This window comes from Xyrauchen texanus, chromosome 10, assembly GCF_025860055.1.
Source record: "Xyrauchen texanus isolate HMW12.3.18 chromosome 10, RBS_HiC_50CHRs, whole genome shotgun sequence".
NCBI classification, from domain to species: Eukaryota; Metazoa; Chordata; class Actinopteri; order Cypriniformes; family Catostomidae; genus Xyrauchen; species Xyrauchen texanus.
The window spans coordinates 1,719,966-1,744,759 of record NC_068285.1 but is presented as its reverse complement, the minus strand read 5'-3'; the positions used below and the strand labels follow the sequence as shown (position 1 = coordinate 1,744,759).

At 35.0% G+C, this 24,794-nt stretch overlaps 3 protein-coding genes across 8 annotated transcripts in view; 1 reads left to right on the top strand and 2 right to left on the bottom strand.

The window, feature by feature from the left end:
* The window catches only part of LOC127650623 (NACHT, LRR and PYD domains-containing protein 3-like), a 615,184-nt gene that overhangs the window by 108,283 nt on the left and 482,107 nt on the right, over positions 1-24,794 (top strand). For all 6 annotated transcript variants that reach the window (XM_052136147.1, XM_052136145.1, XM_052136144.1 and 3 more), the window contains exons 2-3: positions 13,866-13,978; positions 16,316-16,396. In XM_052136147.1, the coding sequence (XP_051992107.1) occupies positions 16,344-16,396 (53 nt within the window). In that variant the 5' untranslated portion in view covers positions 13,866-13,978; positions 16,316-16,343. The remainder of the gene's footprint in view (positions 1-13,865; positions 13,979-16,315; positions 16,397-24,794) is intronic.
* Positions 1-24,794, bottom strand: part of LOC127650622 (NACHT, LRR and PYD domains-containing protein 3-like) — a 527,629-nt gene that overhangs the window by 188,819 nt on the left and 314,016 nt on the right. The gene's annotated exons all lie outside the window — the stretch shown is intronic.
* Positions 1-24,794, bottom strand: part of LOC127650628 (NACHT, LRR and PYD domains-containing protein 3-like) — an 857,046-nt gene that overhangs the window by 524,602 nt on the left and 307,650 nt on the right. The gene's annotated exons all lie outside the window — the stretch shown is intronic.

The window sequence follows — 24,794 nt, the reverse complement described above, 5'->3', positions numbered from 1 at the left end:
ATTGCTCTTTTTGTCAGAATGACACTGAAATCTCTTCATTTGTTTTGTGCAGTTATTCTTTGCCACTTTGGAAAGATGTTCGTTTGTTTATCTCAAACAATATCTCGCAAAGTTTTTCAATGAGACTGTTATTTTTGGATTTGTTGAAGCGGATCAAATGACTGTTTTATAATACATTTAATTATTTTCCTCTGTAGATTGTATATTAATAAATGTAAGTTTTTGAATTGTAAACCTATTTTTTTGGAATTCTTACAAGAGATAAAACAATATTTGATTACAATTTAATCTTCCCACTTCGAACATGTACAATTTGTACAGCCTACAGACTTTTTAATTTAATTAATGCCCTCTTTCTTTCTTTCTTTCTCTTTTTCTTTTTTTGTTTATTATTTTAGTTACCTTTTTGTTTGATAGTTTGGGGAAGGAACAAAGGAGGTTCCAAATTATCCATTCGCCTCCTGGCATGTTGGTCAGGACACAGGATAGGATCCAAGCAGGTTCCATTCAAAAGGGGTTTATTTACATTGAAGAAGCCACAAGTCACAGGCACATGACAGGTTGCACATTCAGGTAGTCAGGTTGATATTAGGGTATAGGAGAGTATTTGCACAGGTTTATAATAGTGTGTATGTGTATATATGTGTGTGTGGTTCTACAATAGAAACAGAAAGAAAGAAATAGATTAACATACCATCTCTGTAATGGTATACCTGTAACAAATGACAGGAGATTATGTAATCATCAATAGCAATATACATAACATAACATAGGAATATCAGCTTGTAATGCAATAACAACATGCTGATATGGCGTTAATATGTAAACACATAGAAACCGAAACCGAAAGTAAACCGATTGACAGGCACTCTAAGCTCCGCCTTTCCAACATTTTTAGTTTTGTTTCTGTTTTGAGTTATGGTGTAAGTAGTTTCCGTAATTATTCTTATATTGCTGTTATTCTTAGTATTTATTGTTGTGTAGTAATTTTGTTGTATTACACTGTAAACAATGTTCAAATAAAGCAAAAAAAAAAAAAAGACAAATAAATAAAATTTCGGCAAATGCGCATGAGTAATGGATCCATTCACCGCAAAGGAGGAGGATGTGGAGTATTTAGAAGAGGAGGACGAGCTCTTGGATGTTGAGACAAATTCTCATCTGAAGAGATTCTTTACCGAACACGGGTACAAACGGTTCTGGCTCGTGAAAGGTCCCGACTTCCCGCCTAATCTTGCGCACCATGCCACAACCAGACTCATCCTGCCGTTTGTCACAACATATCTGTCGGAGACTGCTTTTAGCTCTCTGCTAACCATCAAAACAAAGACACGCAACAAACTATAGGCTATGTGCACAATGACTTTTTCATCTGACTGTCCGGAAAATCCAGGGCTGGCCCAAGCCTTTATGGGGCCCTAAGCAGAATTTGATTTGGGGGCCCCTCGGTGCCACCAATATGATTGAATATTGTCAATGCTTGATTATTCGCACAATATAAATCTAACACATCCCTTATCAATTTTATTAGTTGTAGCTGTGTTGCTTACAACATACCAATGTCTGCCTGGCATGATTTTACCCTTCTACGGTTTTAAATGTAACAGTAGCACACCTATATTTACCCAATCCTGTTGATCCTCTGTTACCAGTTTTGTGTACTTCCCAGAGAACAGTTTGCAGCAGAAGCTGTAGACAGTATCATTTCTTTTTGAATAAGTGAGCAGCTCCACTTACATTTTTTCTCCATTAATTAACTTTCTGTAGGTATAGTGGAAGATTCGGCCATCAGGTTTTTCAGGGAATGTGAAGTTTTCCTTTATAGGCAGTGCCCTCTGCTTACCAGATCAGTCCTTTCTGAGTCAGACAGGATAGATGACCACATCAGTGGATGCACGTGCTGGGAAGTGCTCCTCGCCTGCAGAGGATGGACCTGATGAAAGATGAAAATAATAATAATAAAAGCTAGCCATGTTAGATGTCATATTAGAAGGTACTGCAACTGTCTGTCAAAAACAAAGGCATGGTTTATCCATATAAATATATTGATCTGGGATTGTTGAAAAATCATCATCAGCTGTAGCACTGGAACTTGGGGCAGGTGGCGTTGGTTGTGCCCCACGTCCAAAATATTTCAACAGTGCTCCTAGGGAAGTTTCATAAGAGTAAATATTTGAAAGAATATTTTACAAAATATGTTATTTTCTCAACACAAATTATTATACACAGCAGCAAGCCATCTGTACTCCTAAAACAACAACTCTTAATCTATAACTAGCTAACTGAGGCATAATGATATTGGAATATAATAGCAAAGACCCCAAAATGGTAGACTAATGTAAATAATGTTAAGTTGTCAGTTATCAGTACAAAGTTTATGGAACAGAAGCTTATTTTTAATACAAAAATATATACCCAGGAAAGTTATTTTTACACAGAAGACAAAAACTTTAATCTAAAACTTGCTAACTAATATGTTGTACTAATAATATATTAAGATGCTATTTACGGATGATTAATCAAACTTTCCTAAAAAAGAAGATATGCTACATTAGGGTGACCATATTTTGATTACCAAAAACCAGGACACTCGGCCCGGCAATGAGATACTCAGCCATAGTAGGATAGTATTTTGTAATAACAATTTTCTATCCATACAGAGGGATAGCCTACTTTAAATGTATTGAAATTAACAAGGCATCTTTGAGTAAAATTCGAGTATCTCATTGCCGGGCCAAGTGTCCTGGTTTTTGGTAATCAAAATATGGTCACCCTATGCTACATAGGCTATGTTAACTAATTAGGCAACTAATGTTAGCTCATAACTTAGCCTAGCTACTTATACCTTTATCGTGCTGTTTTTTCTCTTCCTGTTTTCTTCTTTTTCCTTTTCTCTGCACCAGAGGATATGTCCTTTTTTGTGACATTGCTGTTTTGCTGTCTGAATGTGATTGCATCCTGCAGCCCGTTAACATAATATTGCATTTAATATTGCATTTTTGTATAATTACCATTGTCCATTGACAGTATAATCACAAAAAAAAAAAAAAAAAAAAAATGATGTGCTCTTGGGGGCCCCTGGTGGCCACCGGGGCCCTAAGCAGCCGCTTAGTTCGCTTATGCCTTGGGCCGGCTCTGGGAAAATCACATCTGATATCTCTAGATCAAGAAATGCAGGACCAGAACTCACATTAAATATCCACACTTAAAAACAAAGACAACATTCAATCAGCAATACAAGAAATGACATGAATAAATATGCATATCATTTTATATCATTTATAAATATGCAATTAACATTTATTTGGTTATTGTTCTTAAATTATTTGATATATTTTTTAGGTTAATAATACAATTGATAAATGAGTTTGATAATATGAGGTGATTTCTCTGATTAATTGATATTCACATTAACAGATTATAATTTGCTCCTGTTATTTTTTCATCAGTTTTAGAAAGTAAAAGTGGAGTCTGTTGTTGCAAAGAAAAATCTGTCCTTGTGAATCGTTGCATGTTGCAGCTGATTGTTTTCATTCTGCTGTTGATGCATTTATAACTTCATAACTGATGATGTAATTCCTGTCAGTAAATTAAATGTGTGTCTGATCGGGTCTTTAAGGATTGTGAATGTTAAAATAGGGGTCTCCTGGAAAAAGGTTGTGAACCACTGGGTTAGAGTGTGAACAAACACTGTGTGATGTTCCTCCATGGATATTTCCAATGTGGACTCGTAGATCAGAAGAGAGAATGGACTGACAGGAATGCAGATAACACTGGATATTTGGTTCAAGATTATGAAAAGAGGAATTATTATAACTATATGCCAATATTTACTGATGATCTAAAGATCCAGAGTGTGCATACCTGAGTTTGATGTAGTCATATGCAAAATAATGAATGACAGATTATCTGTATTTACAGCAGAAATAGCAGCTATAATATTAGTGTTCAATGGATAGAAGAAGGCCTGAGAGAGTTTCATTTGTTCTGACTCTATTGCAGCTCTTAATAGTTTCAATTCAAAAGAAACAATAAGAGATGATTTATTGATGGAGATATTTATGATAATGCTGAGAATACAAAGAGTTGTAATTAATGTACAGTTGTGTTGGGTTGCTGCTGATGTTGGTGTGGAGGGTGATGAGATAGCAGATGGGATGCAAAGAGAGTGTTGAAATTAAAGGACAATGAAATAATGAAAGTTTGGAAAAGATGAGGCCAAATGGAAGAACGGCAGTGAGGGAATCAGTAGCAGAAGAAGTGGGACACAGATAGCAAACAGAAATCAATTAAGCTGAAGACTCTCAAAGGAAAATGCAGAAGAGAAGAAGTGATTCTTTCAAGATTAAGACTCGGACATACTGGATTCAAATCCTTTATTTAATGGCAAAGTGTATATCAGATAAATGTGATGTTTGTAATGTTCCTGAACATGTTGAGCGTGTCATAATGAGGTGTAATAAATATAATTCAGAGAGGAACATTTTATGTGATAAGATGTCTGAGCTAGAACGAGGATGAAATTTACAAGAGATTTTAGGGTTATGTGAGAAAATGAGGGAATGTTGTAAATCTCTCTTTACTTTTCTTAAAGATACAGGATTTATTTATTTATTGAGTAAACTGAAGTTCATAAAGTCCTGATGTTACACACTTCAGTACAGCAGATGGAGGATGAATCTAAACACGTTGTTTTGTGACCATCATGAAACTCAGAGAGAAAATGCAGTGAGGTGTCAATCAGAAATAAAGCACTGAAGAAGATGAAGAAAACCGATTCCTTCAAGACTTAATACTATATAAGAGATCTCAGGCAGTTGTTAGAAAAGTATTTCTGGCTGCTAAAAGAATTTACTGGAGACCATTTTGTGATGAAATTGGTGAAAGTTTAAATATTAGTGATTTATGGGGCATGATTAGAAAAATGTTAGGGATTGAAATGCACAGAACAGTACCGGTAATAATAGATGGGGATAAATATCTCATTTCTGATAGTGGAAAAGAAGAAGCATTGACAAAAGCATTTGTTCAAATACATAGAAATATTAATATATCACAGGATATGAAAATACAAAGAGAACAAACTATGAGATAAAATACTGATATCATGGTCCAAAGAGGGTCTTCTGGATGTATTTTGGATGTAGATTTGACATTATATGAACTTAAGCAGGTATTGTCAGGTACAAGACATACATCTCCAGGAAAAGACGATATATGCATGAAATGATAAAGCATCTATCAGATATATCATTGAATAATATATTACATCTTTTTAACTTTCAGAAAATACTCTTGACCTAACACTGTTAATTTTACATCGTTCTTCTATTGCATTATTTTATAATAGTTTATTCAGTTTTTAAAATACTAAAGTAATATTTTGAAATTCATGGCATTTTAGTAAACATCAACAGTTTTGACAGCTAGACTGTTTAAATATATCATGTTTGTTGTAATCGCTATAGTTTTTCCATGAAGACCAATAAGAAGGGTTGTTTTACAAGTATTTGTTAAGTATCTAGTTGTGTGTAATGGCTGTATCGGAACATCACACCATACAAACACTTTACTAACTACACACATGCACAAACAAACGCTGTACTGACACACTATTTGTGCTTTAGATGTGTAAAAGTAAATTACATTTTGCAGTCATTGTCCTGCAGATCGATACCGCGTTAAGTGACTGAAGATCTTTGTGAAAGTGAACTTTCTTAAAAGAACAAGTAACATCAAGCTGTGGTTATTAAGTAAATCAAAGTGATAAAACATCTGACTGAGCTCTCTGTCATTTTATTCTGAATTGAAGGGTCTGTGTCCAGATTTGAGTGTAAACACTGATGACGAATGTAAAAGAAGTGATACTATGTCCACACAATAGCAAAAATAAGAGATAAACTCATCATAGAAAAATCCTCAACCATGAAGTTGTAAAATAGTTTTACTATTTTTTATTCATATGCAACATTCTGTAGTCATATGTCACATGCCATTAAAACCCAGAACTGTATTGTGATTTAAGTAATATTTAAAATACTTAAACATCTTTGTAAACTAGAAAATATCGCAACATTTAAACAAACAACTATTTACAAATGAGGATAACTCTACAACAAACAAAAATCCAATTGTGGCAATAGAGGAACTTTTGTGAGTAAATGCACCCCTGTAAACACGTTACTTCATCAGTTATTGGTAGACTTTGTGGTTTTCTTGAAATAAAAATCAGTAAAGCGATGATCAGTTGGCATCACAACAGTACACATTTTTGTTTACATGTACACGTTTCTGAGTGTGGGGTTTGATCCAGGAATGAGTAAATTAATGCCAAAATATGGGGTCAAAGTAAACTCAGCATTTGCATTTGTGTTTGACACCCTAGTGACGTAACAGTACCATGAATGTAGTTTCAGGGTGTGAATTAGTGTTAAAATATCTTGTGTGTGTGTGTATCACAAGTCATTTGATTGTTGTCCAGTATGCCAACACCCCATTTCTTTGAAATGTTCACACTTGAATTGACATGAGTTTTATGATAACTGTGTACAGCATACTATAAAAACCTCTGAATTTGAACTATTGATTTAGCAAATGATTTCTAAAAACTTTCTATTCTTTTAAGTAATTATATTTAATTGTTGCCTGTATTACAAAGAGCAATACTTCTTTAACCACATCTCTACCATGTTTCACAACGTTACATGGAGCACTTGATGGGTAAAAAGAAAAACATTTCTAACAAAATAAACCCTTTTATCCCCCTTCTTTCACACTTTTGGTTGTCACCATGCTTTTCAATGAAAGCAAACCATAAAACACCAGGAAACTCATGGCACCATATTGTTTTGCTGAACAGAATTACACAAGACACCATTAGGTCTGATCAGGGGGTGTGTGTGCGTATTCTGAAAAAACCTCCCACCCCAGACCTCTGACTTCCTGTAAGAGCTCTGTATCGATTGAAAGACTTTGGGTGGAAAATGAGGCTTTGAGTGGAAAAATGTAAGAATCTTTGTTACATTTTACAATGAATGTATGGTATTTCATTTAAAATGATCATTGTTGAAATAAAAATGTTAAATACATTTTATGGTAAAGTTTTTGTTTAGCATCTTTAAAGCGTCATTGCTAGAGTTGTGTTAGCCAACCTAATGTTTAAAAACAGTTCTAAGTAAAAATGCAAGACAACATGTGTTAAAGATACATCTAAAATTACGTGAAATGCTTTATCGTGTTTTAGTAATATAAATCAAAACACAAAACTTTATTTTTGTTAAAATATTTGTTCATATTTAAACTGAATGTGTGTTTTGCTGCATAACCGTAGTCTTTGTTTTAGAATCTCATGTTTAAATTAAAAATGTAACAAACCTTTGTATTAAAGATATCGTCAGAATTATTTAAAAACATTATTGCGTTTTAGTCAAATAAACCTGTTTGCTAAAATACTGTATTGCCTAGTGAATGTGGATTTAATTTGCAGCATGCCCTTTACAAATCGTTTTAGAAAGACACTTTTCATGTCTTTAATAAATTTAAGAATCTTTGTGCTAAAGATGCATCTAAATTAGCATTTAAATGTGTTACTGCAATTTAGTAACATAGCCGTGTTTGTTAAACTAATGTGAAACGTAATCTTTCGTAACACCATTTATTCCTTATCTTTAAAAGTGATAATCTGAATGAGTTTGCTTCACAACCAATATCCACTGATTTGGAAACATTGTTAAAGGTAAAAATGTAAGATATTTGTTGTTAGCGCTATAGCTAAAAGTATATATATTAGGCCTATTGTGTTTTAGTGAAATAAAAGTGTTTGCTAAACTAATGCCAAACATTCGCTTGGAAAAAAATATCATTTTAAAAGAGTAATGCACTTGTTAAACACCCGCTGCCGTCTCGCACACAAACGTGTCTCATCGGTGACATTTGCACACAAAATACACTAGACAGTCTGTTTTAAATGGGGTTGTGTTTTCAAATCTGAAGACCACATGTAATGTAATGAGTTTTTTACTATGGCTTAAAATAAAATATTTTTAGATTGACTACCGAATAATACACGTGTATAAACCTCGTATTACCTAATGAAACGGTTTAACCCCTTACAGAAGTAAACAAACATATGGTTTGAAAGTGTAAACAACACACCGTTCAGCCTGCTTTTTACAACGAAAAGAAGAAATAGTTATATCATTTGTAGCTGTTTGATATTGGCATACTTCTGTCGCTCTGTTCTTTTATGTTGATGCGATGTTGCTTGTTGGTTGCATAGTTCTGAGCATTGTACTTTTTTAAGTTTAATTCTATCATTTTCATCAGTCACATATCGAGAACTTGCACTTCGTTTGGCATTCTCTCTCTATAACGCTTCAGATTCAATTCAATGGTCTCATGTCTCCATTGCTTTTATAACCCGCTTTTGTCTCTCATGTTTAAGACGTGTTGTTAAACACATTGCATTTGTCAAATCTTTAGCAAGTGTAACAGTTATGTTATTTCATTAGGCCTACTTGTCAATGCCAGAAGATAAATCACACAACCACTCAGACTATTTCACAAAGACAGTTTACTTTATTAAACATCAGATTAATAAGATCTGAACATTTGGTTTAAAATAAGTTTTAGTCTCTGGTAAAAATAAATAGCCTAACCCTTGTTAATAAAGTGTCCGTCTAAATGAGTTTGCTCTGCCAGTCTGTTTGAGTAAAATAAACTAATATCATTCAATATCCACTGTTTTAGAATCTCATGGTTAAAAAAAAAATGTAACAATCTTTTGTATTAAAGATATTTCGTCAGAATTCTATATAAAATAAACCTGTTTACCAAAATACTGACGGTACTCATTTGTAGTGACAAAGCACATGTTTTGTCAGTTAAAGCGCATTTCCGCACACATACCGCACAAATGGTAAAAAGTTACCCCCTCCGCACTGAAACACAATTCTGACACAGAGTTTAGGTAGTTATCTAATCCATCATCCCTCTATATGCCACACACACACACACACACACACACACACACACACACACACACACACACAAACACAATTCTGACACAAAGTTTAGGTAGATAACCATCCATCAACCCTCATAGGGCACACATACACACACACACACACACACACACACCCCCCCCCACACACACACACACACATGTTTAGGTAATCAGGTTTTAGGACTGTCTTGCATTTGCCACTGATCTTAAACCATTATCACACCCCCTCGCTCATGAAAGGACAGCGCAGAACTAATGTAAGATTTTTGTGTTAAATCTGTATTTTATAAAGCGAACTATTTTGTTTTTAAAATGTAAGACCTTTTGTTAGTGTTACAGATAAAATTTATTATTGTGTTTGTTAATCTAATATCAAAGCTTAAGGATGATAAACTATTTTCAATATTTTTAAAAATGTATTTGATGTGTTTTGACAATCTGAACCTTTGATCTATAAAAAATGTCACTGATAAAATAACCCGTATGCATTTGCTAACGATTTATTCCTTATCTTTAAAAGTGAAAATCTGAATGAGTTTGATCAGTCAATATCCACGGTTTAGGAAACATTGTTAAAGGTAAAAATGTAAGATATTGTTGTTAGAGCAATAGCTAAACAAAAAAATAGTATTGTGTTTTAGTAAAATAAAAGTGTTTGCTAAACTAATGCCAAACATTCGCTTGGAAAAAATATCATTTTAAAAGAGTAATGCACTTGTTAAACACCCGCGGCCGTCTCGCACACAAACGTGTCTCATCGGTGACATTTGCACACAAAATACACTAGACAGTCTGTTTTAAATGGGTTGTGTTTTCAAATCTGAAGACCCCATGTAATGTAATGAGTTTTTTACTATGGCTTAAAATAAATAAACTAATGTTAAACGTAATCTTTCGTAACGCCATTTATTCCTTATCTTTAAAAATGACTAGCACCCTTTGATTTTGATCAGTCAATATCCACTGTTTAGAAAAAACACATTTTCACCCTTTTGTTAATAATACGTGTATTTGTTAACCCAATATCAAAGATTATAGATGTTGAAAACCACATCATTGTGCCGAGAACAATGTTTTAACACTGAATTGCATTTGTTTTCACAACAGCTCCGCGTAGATCAGAGCTCAGTGGATTACCATCACACCTCTCTCACATACCGGGAGACGAACCCTGGCCGCCTGGGTGAAAACAGGATTCCTTTTCAACAACAAGGAGTTGTTTAAAAGCACACATTTTCTCCTCTGTTAAAAAGTTTTTAAAAAAAATGTTTTTGTCTTATATCCACTGTTTTAGAAAACACATTTTCACCCTTTTGTTAAAAAGTTAAATCCTTATTTTAAAGCGACCATCTGAATGTTTTTTGTCTCACATTTTCACCCTTTTGTTAATAAAAAAAACTTGTACCATGTTTGACACCAAGCATTACACACTCATTAAAGATGTCATTTAAACACATTTTAAACATAATACTGCTTTTTATGTCTTACAATAATAAATCCAAATGAACCCCACACACACACATTAACATGTTTCTGAAAAACAACTCAATGATTAAACAATGAATTATTTCATCATCAACCATATCTCGATATCTCATTTTCAAACTTAAACTTCTTTTTAAATACACAGATGACCAAACACGTCACACCACAACACACACACCGGAATGGGGGAAAGTGGGTGGGAGGGAAAGAGGGCGGGCGGGGCGGGGGGGGCGGGTGAACGGAAGGGGAAAGGTCAAAGGTCAGCAATTAGGCCATCAATCACTTTTTGACACAAGGTGCATTATATGAACTACTGTGTATATCAGATAAATGTGATGTTTGTGATGTTCCTGAACATGTTGAGCATGTCATAATGAGGTGTAATAAATATAATTCAGAGAGGAACATTTTATGTGATAAGATGTCTGAGCTGGAACGAGGATGAAATTTACAAGAGATTTTAGGGATATGTGAGAAAATTAGGGAATGTTGTAAATCTCTCTTTACGTTTCTTAAAGATACTGGATTTATTTATTTATTGAGTAAACTGAAGTTCATAAAGGCCTGATGTTGCACACTTCAGTACATTTACATTTACATTTACATTTATTCATTTGGCAGACGCTTTTATCCAAAGCGACTTACAAAAGAGGAAGAACATCAGCGAATCATCTTAGGGAGACAGTGGTACAAAAAGTGCCATATTACAAAGTTTTACTATCATCATAATAGTATACAAAACAGATTTAAGTGCAACAAGAAATGTAAATATATATTTTTTTTTTTTTTTTTTTTTTTTTATTATTATTGACCGGTTAAGTGCTTTTGGAAAAGATGTGTACAGCAGATGTACAGCAGATGGAGGATGAATCTAAACACATTGTTTTGTGACCGTCATTAAACTCAGAGAGAAAATGCAGTGAGGTGTCAATCAGAAATAAAGCACTGAAGAAGAGAAAGAAAACCGATTCCTTCAAGACTTAATACTATATAAGAGATCTCAGGCAGTTGTTAGAAAAGTATTTCTGGCTGCTAAAAGAATTTACTGGAGACCATTTTGTGATGAAATTGGTGAAAGTTTAAATATTAGTGATTTATGGGGCATGATTAGAAAAATGTTAGGGATTGAAATGCACAGAACAGTACCGGTAATAATAGATGGGGATAAATATCTCATTTCTGATAGTGGAAAAGCAGAAGCATTGACAAAAGCATTTGTTCAAATACATAGAAATATTAATATATCACAGGATATGAAAATACAAAGAGAACAAACTATGAGATAAAATACTGATATCATGGTCCAAAGAGGGTCTTCTGGATGTATTTTGGATGTAGATTTGACATTATATGAACTTAAGCAGGCATTGTCAGGTATAAGACATACATCTCAAGACGATATATGCATGAAATGATAAAGCATCTATCAGATATATCATTGAATAATATATTACATCTTTTTAATAAGGTGTGGAAATTATGAAAGCTCTCAACTTCTTGGAAACATGGAGTAATTGTTCCTATAGCTAAACCAGGGAAGAACCATTCAATAGCAGCTAACTATAGAAGTTCAGAGGCTAAAATGAAAAATGACATACTGGAGTACATTAAAGGGACGTGCTGAAAAGCAATCAGCTAAAATGCACAAAAAGAAGCTCAGAACATAAGAATAGACAACATTAATATCAGTTCCACAGTGGCAGTGCCAATAATACCTCCCTGACTTTTCCCAATGCCAGCCGTTGATCTTCAGTTGTTAGATAAGATGAAAAGGGAAGAAATATTTCAAAGTATATAGTTGTGAAACAGCATTTGGTACATGAATATTACAATAGTATTCAAATATATACAGATTCTGGACAAACGGCAGCAGCTGTTTATATTCCTCACTTTAAATACAGTATTGTAAAAAGATGATCTTTGAGTGCTGCTTGTCAGAAAAAGGCACCACTGACAGCAGTAAAAGACACATTTGATAAAGTTTAATTACAGGACACAATTGTCCAGCATCTGCAAAGAGCATCAAACACCAGCACAGGTGCAATAACATGCTGTATTAATTGCACAAGTTAAATATATATTTTTTATTTATGTTTAGCAGACAAATACATTTACAGCACAAATTATGGTTACTCCAGTGAAGCTTGTGCATCAGCATTAGATGCTGTAAATGTTCTGCCCCTTACTGAAACAGGAAATATGATTGGTTAAAATATCCAAATATGTTCTGATTGGTGGATCATCTTACTCTGTGTTACCTGTGCCATCAGTTGCACTCCCACCTACCGCCGCTCCTGTGCAATTAGAGATAAACTTTGTGCACTTAAATACATTTTTTTTATAAATAGTAGATTGAAAAAATTTCGGGTCAAAAGGCTACTCATTGTTCTGGTGGCCATACTTATCATTACTTATTTCAGGTGGGCATACGCAACATCCTTAGAAAGATAGGTGGGCGTTTGGCGTTTTTCTGTGTATTTTGTCAGGGACGTGCACAGACATTTTGAGGGGCAGGGGCAAGTGAAAAAAAGGGCACTTCTCATAATTACGTATTTTTTTTTTACTTTTTTAAACAAAAAAGTATATATATTAACACAACTCTGACTTCCTTTTTAAAAAAAATTATTTTTAAAAGTTAATTAATTTTATCTTCCTCAAACTCAACATTATCCACCGTTTCCCCCTCTATAGTCTCTTCCTCTTCACCACGAACAGTGATTTCCTGATCATCTTTGTAATCTGTGTCAGTCGTTGCCTCTATAACCTCCTTTTGTCTTTCAGTTGTCGTTTTAGATATTTCAACTGCTCTCTCAGGTGTAACACTTTCAACAGTTAACTGTTCTCTCTTGGGTTTTGCTTCTGATACCTGGTTTTATCCACGCATTTAGTGATTTGCTACTCTTGGCTGTTTCCTGGCGCTCCTTCTCCTTCCTTTTCTGTATCCTTTCTTTTTTTGGCATTATGCTGCCTGCAGGCATGATTAAAATTAATTGTTTAAATACTTTTTGTTTCACAAGCAAAATAACTTTTTAGCTGCCTTCACACAAGCATCAGAATACTGAATTGCCTGAATGTTTTAATCAAATATATAATATGTAGGCTACATAAGAGGGAGCGCTTCAGAACTCCTGACCCGATATTTATATGCTATTCAATAAATATATTTGCTTGCAGGGAAGCTGTGCGCATTCTGCGCAAACAGGAATATATATTATTTAAAAAAAAAAATAAATAAAAAAAAAGCACCCCAGAAAAAAGGGCACTTTCTCTCCAGGAATAAAAAGGGCAGGTGCTCAAGCCCCTTTTGATGTCTATGTGTGCACGTGCCTGCATTTTGTGACGCAGGAAATTACACGACGAGAGAAACAGTGAAAAGGTTTGACAGTTTTTGTTCCACTGAATCGTCTGAAACAATCAATAAATTCATTGTGAAGTATTTTGTAGGTGATATTCTAGTCAGTAAAGAGGAACATCAACAGTTCTTGACAGGTGAGTACTGAACTGCTGTTAAACAGTGAGGTTAAGTTAGTTTTGTTTTTGATGTTTCAGTCACATTCAGTGATGGGGAGGGTCTCAAGATGGCGGAGTGAACAGTCCTATATTTTACAGCTGAGAAAAGAAATAGGGTCTACTCAATTCAACTAAGATTTGTATTATATAGTTGCACAAGTCAATTGATCAAGAGTGATAATAATAGTTATTTTTAATTGTAATTTATTATTAGTAGCTGCTAAAATTCATCAGAGAGGTACTTTCTTATTTGCGGAAGTTAACTTCAGTAAGACATCATAATGCAGAAATCTGTAGACACGTCGAGTCTGCTGCAGAAGAAAAAAGACTTGAAGTCACTCTTATACTTGTGAAGCTAAAGATGGAGAAATGTGTAACTCTGACCCAAACACCCCAACAAAACATCCACAGAAAAAGCCACGAACGATGATGGATGTGAGTCTTTAAGTGAAATGCAAGAAAACATTTTTCGTATGACTGTGAAAATCGATGAAAGAGCGAATCAAACTGACATGGCAGTTCTACAAATTGAAGGGATCAAACAGTCACTTCACAGCTGCCATCATGATGTAACCGACTTGAAAAATGAAAATGCGTGCCTCAAAATCCAATGCACTGAATTTCAGAAAAAGAGTTTGTAAATGGAGCAAAACATCAATGATGCAGATGGTACAACAGACGATGGATCTTGCGTCTGTACGGAGTTCATGAGAAACATCACTTCCTCTTCATCGCCAGAAGAAAACATCAAAGCGATCATGAGAGACATGCAGAGAAGTTCTCCCAGAGCACAGTTCTGTAACTGATGCCATAGATGAAGCAGGATTTATAGAGCAATACCCCGAGACCAGTGACCATCAGGTTCATTTCCAGCTCTGCAAGGGACATGAAGTCCTCAAAGGAAAATGATTTTCCGCTTTAAAGAAGATCTGACCGCAGCAGACAAAGAGGCACGTGGAGAATTATAATTGTAGTAATGTATGATACATTAAATAATGTATTCAAAATTAATTGATTACACAATACTTAAAAAGAAAGATAATATGTGGAACACCTTAAACTTCCAGTTTAAGTCAGGCTTGAATTCTTGTTAAAATTGAATTATTTTATTGATACTTGCAAGATTTCATCAACAAACTCTCATGACATGGACGTTGGGTTATAAGCATAATTTTCCCCTAGAAGATACTATATTTGGAAAAATAAGGATATTTTATAAAACACAAATCTCTGTTTATTAATATATGGTTTGATAATAACATTGTATTAGTCAGTTAATGAACAGTGATGGAGGTTTGTCATCATACACAGATTTGCTGAACAAGTTTAAAATCCCAATTAGACTTTTAGACAATTGTGATGGACGCTAAACACAAAAATATATTTTGTATCTTCTCAAGAATAACTGCAGCGAAAACCCCTTGATTATTTCATAAATAAATGTAAACACCTTAATAGACAAAGTTTAAAATAATTGCATTAGAAATGTCATAAAAATTATGTTACATATCCCCCAGCTAGATTTTTCATTTTATAAATGATTTTAAACAATACTGTAATCTTTTGTATAAGTGTAAAAATAAAAATAAATCTTCCAGGGCTTGTAAAATTGTTTGCAAATTCAAAATGGATAAATAAATGGCATCTTATCCCTTTGTTTATTTGTTTTGTTTTTTAATACTCTGGGATTATTATTTGTATTTGTTAATTTTTCTGTATCTTATTATTTGAATAACTGTATTATTTGTACCTGAGATGGAAATTATACAATGTTGATTGTGTGGGATTTTCTCTTGATGTTTTTATGTTAATATGCAGTTTAAATAAAGAAATAAAGAAACATTCAGCGATTATCGGCGATAACTCTTAAACGACTTTCTAAAATAATATTACTGTAAAACATGGAAACTAATAATATTCTTCAAGCTTGTTTTCATTATTTTCACACGATATTATGAGCATTTGTCTGCAAAATCCGTCGCAATGTGAGTTACCGATATCTAATCACAGCAGAACAAACAGATACTGAGACTTTTGCTCTTTTATCTGAATTGTCAGTATGTGTTCAGTTTCTTTGGCACTGAAATGTTATTTCTTCTATTGACTTGAAACGTTGCTTTGTTTTCTTCTGTTGAGTCTTCTGATGTTTTCTCTTTATGCTGGTGTTTAACATGTCATAAAAGCTGACAGTCTGCAATTGAACCTCATTGATTCATTTCTGATGGAATATTCTAGAGGACAAATAAAAACAAATATGTGTCAGTATTGAACAAATAAACACGTCACAAATATAGATGATGTCCCGTTTGTTGACAGGTGTTCAGTGGACTGTTCAGATGATGTCATGGACTCCACAAAGGATCTCAGTGGACAGACAGACACAGGGAAGGTCAAGAGGTCAGAGGATTTCAATGCTTTAATAAAATACACTGATAGATATTTCTGATATGCTGCACAACACTACAGTATAAAAACACTGAGGAGAAATGAGAACAGACTGGATTATCTCAAGTATAAACATGTGAAAACAGCTTTAGGGTAAAGTGAGATCTACAGTCAGATGACAGTGAGACCGGTTTGATTCAGTCACAGACAGAACTGGAGAAACCTGTACAATCAGTCGTATGTAGAAGGTGAAACTCAAATGTGTTTATCTGAACATTTTTAGACACAAACCATCTGAAAAGTCCACAAATGGTGGTAAAACTGTGGAGTTTTTCCTATATAAATGATCAATAAGATCAAACTATGAATACAATCATAAAGACAAGTACAGGTGAAGGAAAAAAATAAACAACTTTTTAAACATCAAACTTAACCTTAAATAACGTCATCAATATCAAACATAAGATGAAGATAAGATGAAGATAAACATCTCATAAACACTTTGATACTTACAGACAAACTTCTATAAATGATTGAAAAGATGATTGACAGATTTAAGACAGCTGTCATCAGCAGATATCAGCATCAACTGAGTAAAACCAGATGCACCACCTAGTGACACAGAAATAAACTACAGAGAACAGAACAAAAGTCTTTCCAGCTTTAGTGACATTCAGATCAGATCTGCTGTGTAATGTCATGTGCTCAAATATATCTTCATCAAATAAGCAGAAGTGAAATTGCTGAATGTTGAACTAGGACTGTGCATTAAACATGACCAAACAGTTCCTGTGTGTAACATAACAACAACACGACATCTTCCATAAAACACACAAGGTGTGTGAGAATCAGCAATGTTCAGCTGGTTAGCATGTATTTCAGAAGTCTCATGTTCGGACTGTTTGCACACAACTTTACAGAGAAACTTCAGGAAAACTACAATCTCCAGTGTGCTGCTTTTCACTGTCCTAAACCAAAAATATTCTCAAGATGGAAAGAATTCAATGTAAAATGAGATGTAGTCATTTTCTCTAAGTGACCACTGCTACTAAAATAATAAATCTTGATTTCAATGATAACATGACACTGAAAACACTGGAAAAGAACATGTTACCCCCTTGAAGAAGAGAGAAATATTGGGAAGAGTAAAACTGAGAAACTGATGAGAGGAAAAGAGTGTTTGTGAGAGTTTGTAGTTTTTAAAACAGTGTTTAATTGCTGTTGTGTTTTAGTGTCATTCATGGAGAATCTCCTGAATCCAGCTGTGTGTCCATGAAGAGTGACCGGTCAATGGATCCTCCACTTAAATTCAGTTCAGGAGCCCCTTGTGCTGATGTGAGGTGAGGACTCTCATGTTGACTGACAGTATGAACGTGTACATCACAGTCTGAGGGATCATTAGAAAGAATCCAGTGTAAAAAATCTAAATCAAAAAGGAAATATGCAATTATAATAAAAATAATGAGTCCTTCTACAGCTGATTGCTTTACTGTAACAGTTTCATTGGCATCTCTTCACAAGAGCTCATCTTTATACTGTACAGTAATATCATGTGAACATGACAGAGATGATCAGACATGACAAGAGATTGTTCCTCAGGTTTATCACAGGACATACAGTCTGCTGGAGATCACAATGTTACTAAAAAAGGACATGTTGACTATATGTTACAGTATGTTTCCACCTGTGCTACAGTAATCTGTGTCTGATGAAGAATATGTTGTAGGGATATGTGTTGACACTTTTTCACTTTTGTTTGACAGTATTTCAGTAACACTTAAAAACTGAAGAAATACTGAGTTACTGAAGCTTCTTTTTTCTTTTTTTGTATGATGGAGAATAACAAATGCAGAATATGTAGACAAAAGTACAGGCATATTTGAAAGTAAAAAATACTCTTGTACTGTATCATACTACATTACATACACCACAATAAAGAGGCTGTTTATGTTTTGTAAAGGAATTCTGGTCACAATAAAAAATACAAGATACTTAAAAACTTCCAATGATCTTGTAATGTAACGTTATTTCGTGTTTTGAAGCTCAATGTGTTCTGAATGATCAGATGTTTTTCATGTCTGTGAATGTTTGTTGTGTTATGTTAGAGGAAGTTGATTTTGAGACATGTATGATGTGTTTTGGTGGTTGCTGTGTATTATGGAAGAGAGATGAACTGCTGAACTATATGCAGAGTTTCCAAACCAACTCTGGTGCGGTTCGCTTGATATATGAACACAACATGGACCAAAGATGTCTAAACAGATCAAAAACAGCAAATAATTTGCCTGATACTGACCTCAAGCATACCTGGTTCTTTTCTTCATAGGATCTATGTTGCCTATTACAGTTCGGGACAGGCGTCAGAAACTCCATCAGCCGTCCTTGAAGCATATCTTTGTTTGTGTGTGCAACAGAGGAATTCCTGGTGCTGTTTTGACTCCTTTAGACATTTTATTAACTCTTCTTTTGCTCTCAGCTGGTGAAAATACCACCATATATACATTTATAAATATAACGAGCACATCAAGCCCAGCATTGTTTTGGATGTTCGGCAAGTTCCATCTAAAAAAATACACATCATAAAAGCTGTCCAATCAGGTTGTGACTTTTTCCTGATGCCTTTGGTTTTGTATCGTTAGGTACAGTGTTAAAAATGCCAGTGTGGACGCTAAGTGAACCAGGACTAAATGTGCCATTTTCTTTTTTGGTCTGGACCAAGAGAAACAAACTACAAGTGTGAACACACCCTTAGTGCAATTCATTTGAATAAGCGTGAACACTCCCTTAATCGAACCAAACCTGCCAAATGTGAACACACCATAAATGATGAGAGAATATCCATTTATGGGTGAACTTTTCCTTTAAATTAAGCAGAGTTTGAAGCTAATCCATGGTTTGTCGATCCATGTTTTATTTTTATTCGAGTTGTGTTGCGCCACTTAATTTAAATCATGGTTTAATAGAATCCAGATAAAAAATTGTAACCTGTGATTAAAAACTTCACCTGTGAATAATGATGCCATGATGGATTCTGAATCTAGCTGTAGATCATTAATGCACAGGGCCGATCAACCCGGTTGAGAAAATGTTGCAGCAGCGTTTTCAAAAAGAATCAAGATGTGCAAATCTCTGCTCAACCACCTCCCCTCCCTTCAGTTCCACTGTTATATGGCCAGAAATAAAGAGTTTACGCTGCTGACTGAAGCGAGTATTAGAGTGGAGGTTGAGCAATAATGATCACCTGTCGCTTGTAATAATAGAATAAATGTCTATCAGAGGGATGATGGCACATCCACTGTTTGCTTACTCAGTCATTCATCTTTAATTGTGGTCAGTTTGTTTTATTTTAAAACCCTTAAATGATTAAAATCAGAGTTTACAGTAATGGAGCAAAAGCATTCAAATGAATCTAGATTACTATGACATTTAAATCAACATTAAATGTATTTAGTGTTTATGTATTATAGTATATATTATATATTTAGAGTGGTGGTGGCGTAGTGGTCTAAAGCACATAACTGTTAATCAGAAGGTTGCTGGTTCGAGCTCCACAGCCACCACCATTGTGTCCTTGAGCAAGGCACTTAACTCCAGGTTGCTCCGGGGGGATTGTCCCTGTAATAAGTGCACTGTAAGTCTCTTTGGATAAAAGCGTCTGCCAAATGCATAAATGTAAATGTAAATTTAAAGTGTAACCCTAATGTATTTTAAACAAGTTTTAACAGAATTATCAGATTAACCTTCATTTAATCTAAGTTTATGAATGATTCATATTGGTGCAACCCACGCTAACACTATTAAGACTATGAGCCAAATCACTAGAGAGGGGAGCGGCACATTCCTTAGTGGGATGATGTCCATCTCTTTTTAGAGGGACGGGTCTACCCCAAAAACCCGTCCAATACTCTATAAATCTGATGCTATTCTTCAAACACCACTCAGACATCCAGTTTTGTCACATCGTGTTGTCATATGCACAACTGTTGTTAGAAAAATAATTTAATTGTCTGCATGAGGTTTAAATGAACTAATATGAACTCCTTTTTTATTCTGTTTAAGTCAACTCCATATGAAGAGATCAGACTCACCGGAGTCCAGCTGTGTGTCCATGAAGAGTGACCGGTCTATGGATATACCATTTCATTTTAAGGGTGAACACACATCAACTAGTCTGAGGTACAACATGTTTGTCTGGATAGGTCAATTAGTATTATGATATATTCACAATATAATGCACAATTTCTTTTTCTTTTTCTTTTTTTGGCCAAACTTTATTCAGTTGTGGACTGTGATTACACGTGTTTTAATGTGTTTAAATTAAATTAATGTGTTTACTATGGACAGAGACGTGGAAAAAACTTCTCATAATTATTTATTTAAACAAAACGTTAAATATATTAACACATTTCTGACTTCTTACCAACTTATTTTAATTCACTCACGCAATTGTTTCATACTCAACAGATTTCTACAGAATAATCAATTCACACAGAGACCTTGGTCTTCTTTAGTATTCACTAGGTTTATCACAAGAGCAACAGCAAAGGAAACTATGCCACAATGTGCATGTTTTCTATGCTACTAGTTTCAATTATATATTTAGAATAAATGACTGCACCAAGGAGAGGACATAGTTTCACAAATAATGTGTTTATTTTGCACAAGGCAATAAATCGTTTTAATTATTTTGGTGTTATTGGAATACTGTTGCTGCTATTTCGTTAATTTTACAGGAAAAAAAACATTGCAAAAATAACGATAAAACACTGCAAAAAATTATTGACAAAATACAAAAATACACATTTAGATGGTGTTTGTTTTAAGCCTACTATACTCCGTCTGTTTGCATCTGTAGATTTCTTCTAAATAAACCAAATCAAGCTAATCTGCATATTTAAACATGAGATTTCAGGGGAAAAGACTCTTGATGTAAATCATTAATTGAGGAAGTTCTGTGGTGATATTCTTTAGTTATTTTGTTTATCCTATTCACTTGCATTGCCTTGTCAAATGTATGCAAATTAGAACATTTGAATTAGTTAATGCCTAATTTGCATATCAATATGGCAATTGTGATGACGTTATTAGACACAAATTTTACTGTATTCACCTGTAGTGTCTCCGATAAGATACATTAGCCTGTATGGCGATGCTATATTGCCTTAGCTAAACATTAGCTAACCTATTACGTTAGGTAGTAGTTTATGAGTCATGCATGTTAGCAAGACACAAGTTTACTATATTTGTCTTTTGGCTAAGTAGCTGTAAAGTTGAGGCACTGGTAGCTTAGCCTTTTGTTTATCACCACTCACCTCCACACAAGCCAAGAAGAACACAACTGGGATAGGAGCTAGGAGGGGCTAAATATTTAAGTAAATATTTTCATATTGGGACTGAATCTTCCTGCACTTTTTTAGTTCCGATCGGGCGAACGGCCTAAGATTAACACTGAGGAGCCGTGCGGGACAGGCAATGTCTTCCGATGCAGAGGTCCTTCGCTGGGCTGCTGGAGGGGCTGTAAGGGTCAGATAAGGTCCCTCAATGCTGGGGCCCTTTTTCAGCTAGAGTGCAGCAATATAGCAATAAAGCAATATAAAAGGATTTGCTCGAAAAGTTTAACCTCAACTATCTTGTAGCCTCTTTCCTCATCAGGTCAGAAACTCAGGATGTGGTTTGTCTGCTAATGTCTCCTTCCCCATCGAGTTGGAAATGCAGGACAAGCTTGTGTCTACCAGGGGACATACTTTTCCCTTTCTGATGAGGAGATTGAAATCTGGTTCCTTTCTGATCCTGGAGTGTGATTGGCCACTGGTGTCTGAAGTAGCCACAGTGTTGCCCACCCTAGTGTGGAACTCATTTGCATAGCATAAATTATAGTGTTAAAACAGTGTCTTTAATTTTACCCATGCATTATTTCTTTACCAAACTTCTTTAATTGTGTCCCTCCCCTGCTGCTGCATCCGGGAGGTCTTGAAGGAATTTATGGCAGTTCTTGCTTAAACCATAGGAATGAGTTTTCTGGGTGCAGAAGGTCCCCCTTCCTGCCCTATAAGAGGTGTCTGGTTGTTGTCTGAACATCTTATCTGATATTTCTGAACATTTGTTTATGTTCATTCACCAAAGATCCAATCACATTGTGGCACATCTTCTTCCACACCGGCAGTTAGAGAGGGGCACTGCCAGAAACTGGTTCCTGGAGTGCCATCTTAACTGATGTTCACCACAATGGTCTTCAATCATTTTTAAATATTCATAAAACTGTTTTGTGTATACTTATAAACTTGTCTTAATGCATTTCACCCCTGTCTCTCCATGTTGAACGTGATTGGCTCACATGCCAAACTGAACGAATGACATTCCTCCATCTCAATGAGTTGTTCAACAGATTTTCGTTGCAAACAAGTTTTACATTCAGTATTTTTGAAAAGTGGCTGGTAAAATTGGGCATTCACCCTCCACTGTAGCTGGTGGGCAAAAAAGATAATTTCATATCCTGAATTTGCCCACTTGATCTGTGCAGGTTGAAAGCACTGAATTCTGGCAAAATGTACAGCATTAAAACGGATGAATTACTTCACTTAAACACATCATATTTACATATGAAATGAATCACTATATCCACAATATGTATTTAATATTATTATTACATCTGCACAGACAATAAACCGAATGAACAGGTGAACTTGATCTAAGTTATGCACCTGGTCATAATACGTGTAACACGCGTTGTGAATGCGCTGTTTCTGTAAGAAACACAATATACACTCAATGCAATATCCTACACTGGCTAAACACAAACAATTTATATCAGTTTCTAAAGTATGAAGAATTCAGAAAACAGCAGATTAACTTCTAAAGTGTCGCTTATACTCTAGTATATTATTTCAAGAGCTTAGGTTTTTACAACAAGGACAGTTGTTCAGTATTGTGTATGTAGTCTGACTTTTATATGTTTGATACATGTTTAAGAATATTTGTTTAAAGTTGGGTCTATTACAGTTCAACATGTTTTTTTGGCATTTTGCACATTATCGTCAACTAAAATATAATTTTTTTCAGTGACAAATTTTTAGACAATTTTAGATTTGAGTAACACTTAAAATGAATGAAAATGACATGATGAAATATATACTTATTTTAAAGGACATATTTGACAAAAGACTGAAAAGGATAACAAAAAATTATTTCAATCTTACAGGCACTCGTAACATGTTGAAGTCCAAAACACATTCAAATCCAATCTGCTGAAGAAGTTTCAGTGTTTGTGTGAGGGAACAGCAAAGCAGGAAAACCCAACACTCCTGAATGAGATCTACACAGAGCTCTACATCACAGAGAGTGAAAGAGGAGAGATCAATAATCCAGCATCCAGGAGAGCAGAGACACAGGAAACACCAATCAAATGCAATGACATCTTCAAACCTTTACCTGGACAAGACAAAGCCATCAGAACTGTGCTGACTAAAGGAGTTGCTGGCATTGGAAAAACAGTCTCTGTGCAGAAGTTCATTGTGGACTGGACTGAAGGAAAAGCAAATCAGGACATCCACGTCATATTTCCACTTCCTTTCAGAGAACTCAATTTGATGAAGGACAAAGAACTCAGTCTTTCAGATCTTCTTCAGGTTTTCTTCAGTGAAACAAAAGAAATGGAAATATCCAGAGATGAATATAAAGTTTTCTTCATCTTTGATGGTCTGGATGAGTGTCGTCTGTCTCTGGATTTTCAGAGCAATGTGAGACTGTGTGATGTCACTGAATCAGCCTCAGTGGATGTGCTGCTGACAAACCTCATCAAGGGGAATCTGCTTCCCTCTTCTCTCATCTGGATCACCTCCAGACCAGCAGCAGCTGATCTCATCCCCTCTGAGTGTGTTGATCGGGTGACAGAGGTACGAGGATTCAATGACCCACAGAAGGAGGAATACTTCAGGAAGAGAATCAGAGATCAGAGTCTGGCCAACAGAATCATCACTCACCTGAAGTCATCAAGGAACCTCTTCATCATGTGTCACATCCCAGTGTTCTGCTGGATATCAGCCACTGTTCTAGAGACAATGTTGAGTGAAACAGAGAGAGAAGAGATCCCCAAGACTCTCACTCAAATGTACACACATTTCCTGATCATTCAGACAAACATCAAATGTGAGAAGGACTATGAGAAGAAAAGTAAAAACAGTGACATGATCCTCAAACTGGGGAAACTGGCTTTTAAACAGCTTGTGCAAGGAAATCTGATCTTCTATGAGGAAGACTTGAGAGAGTGTGACATTGATGTGACAGAAGCATCAGTGTACTCGGGATTGTGGACTCAGATCTTCAGAGAGGAGTTTGGGTTGTATCAGGGGAAAGTTTTCTGCTTTGTTCATCTGAGCATTCAGGAACATCTAGCAGCTCTATATGTACACCT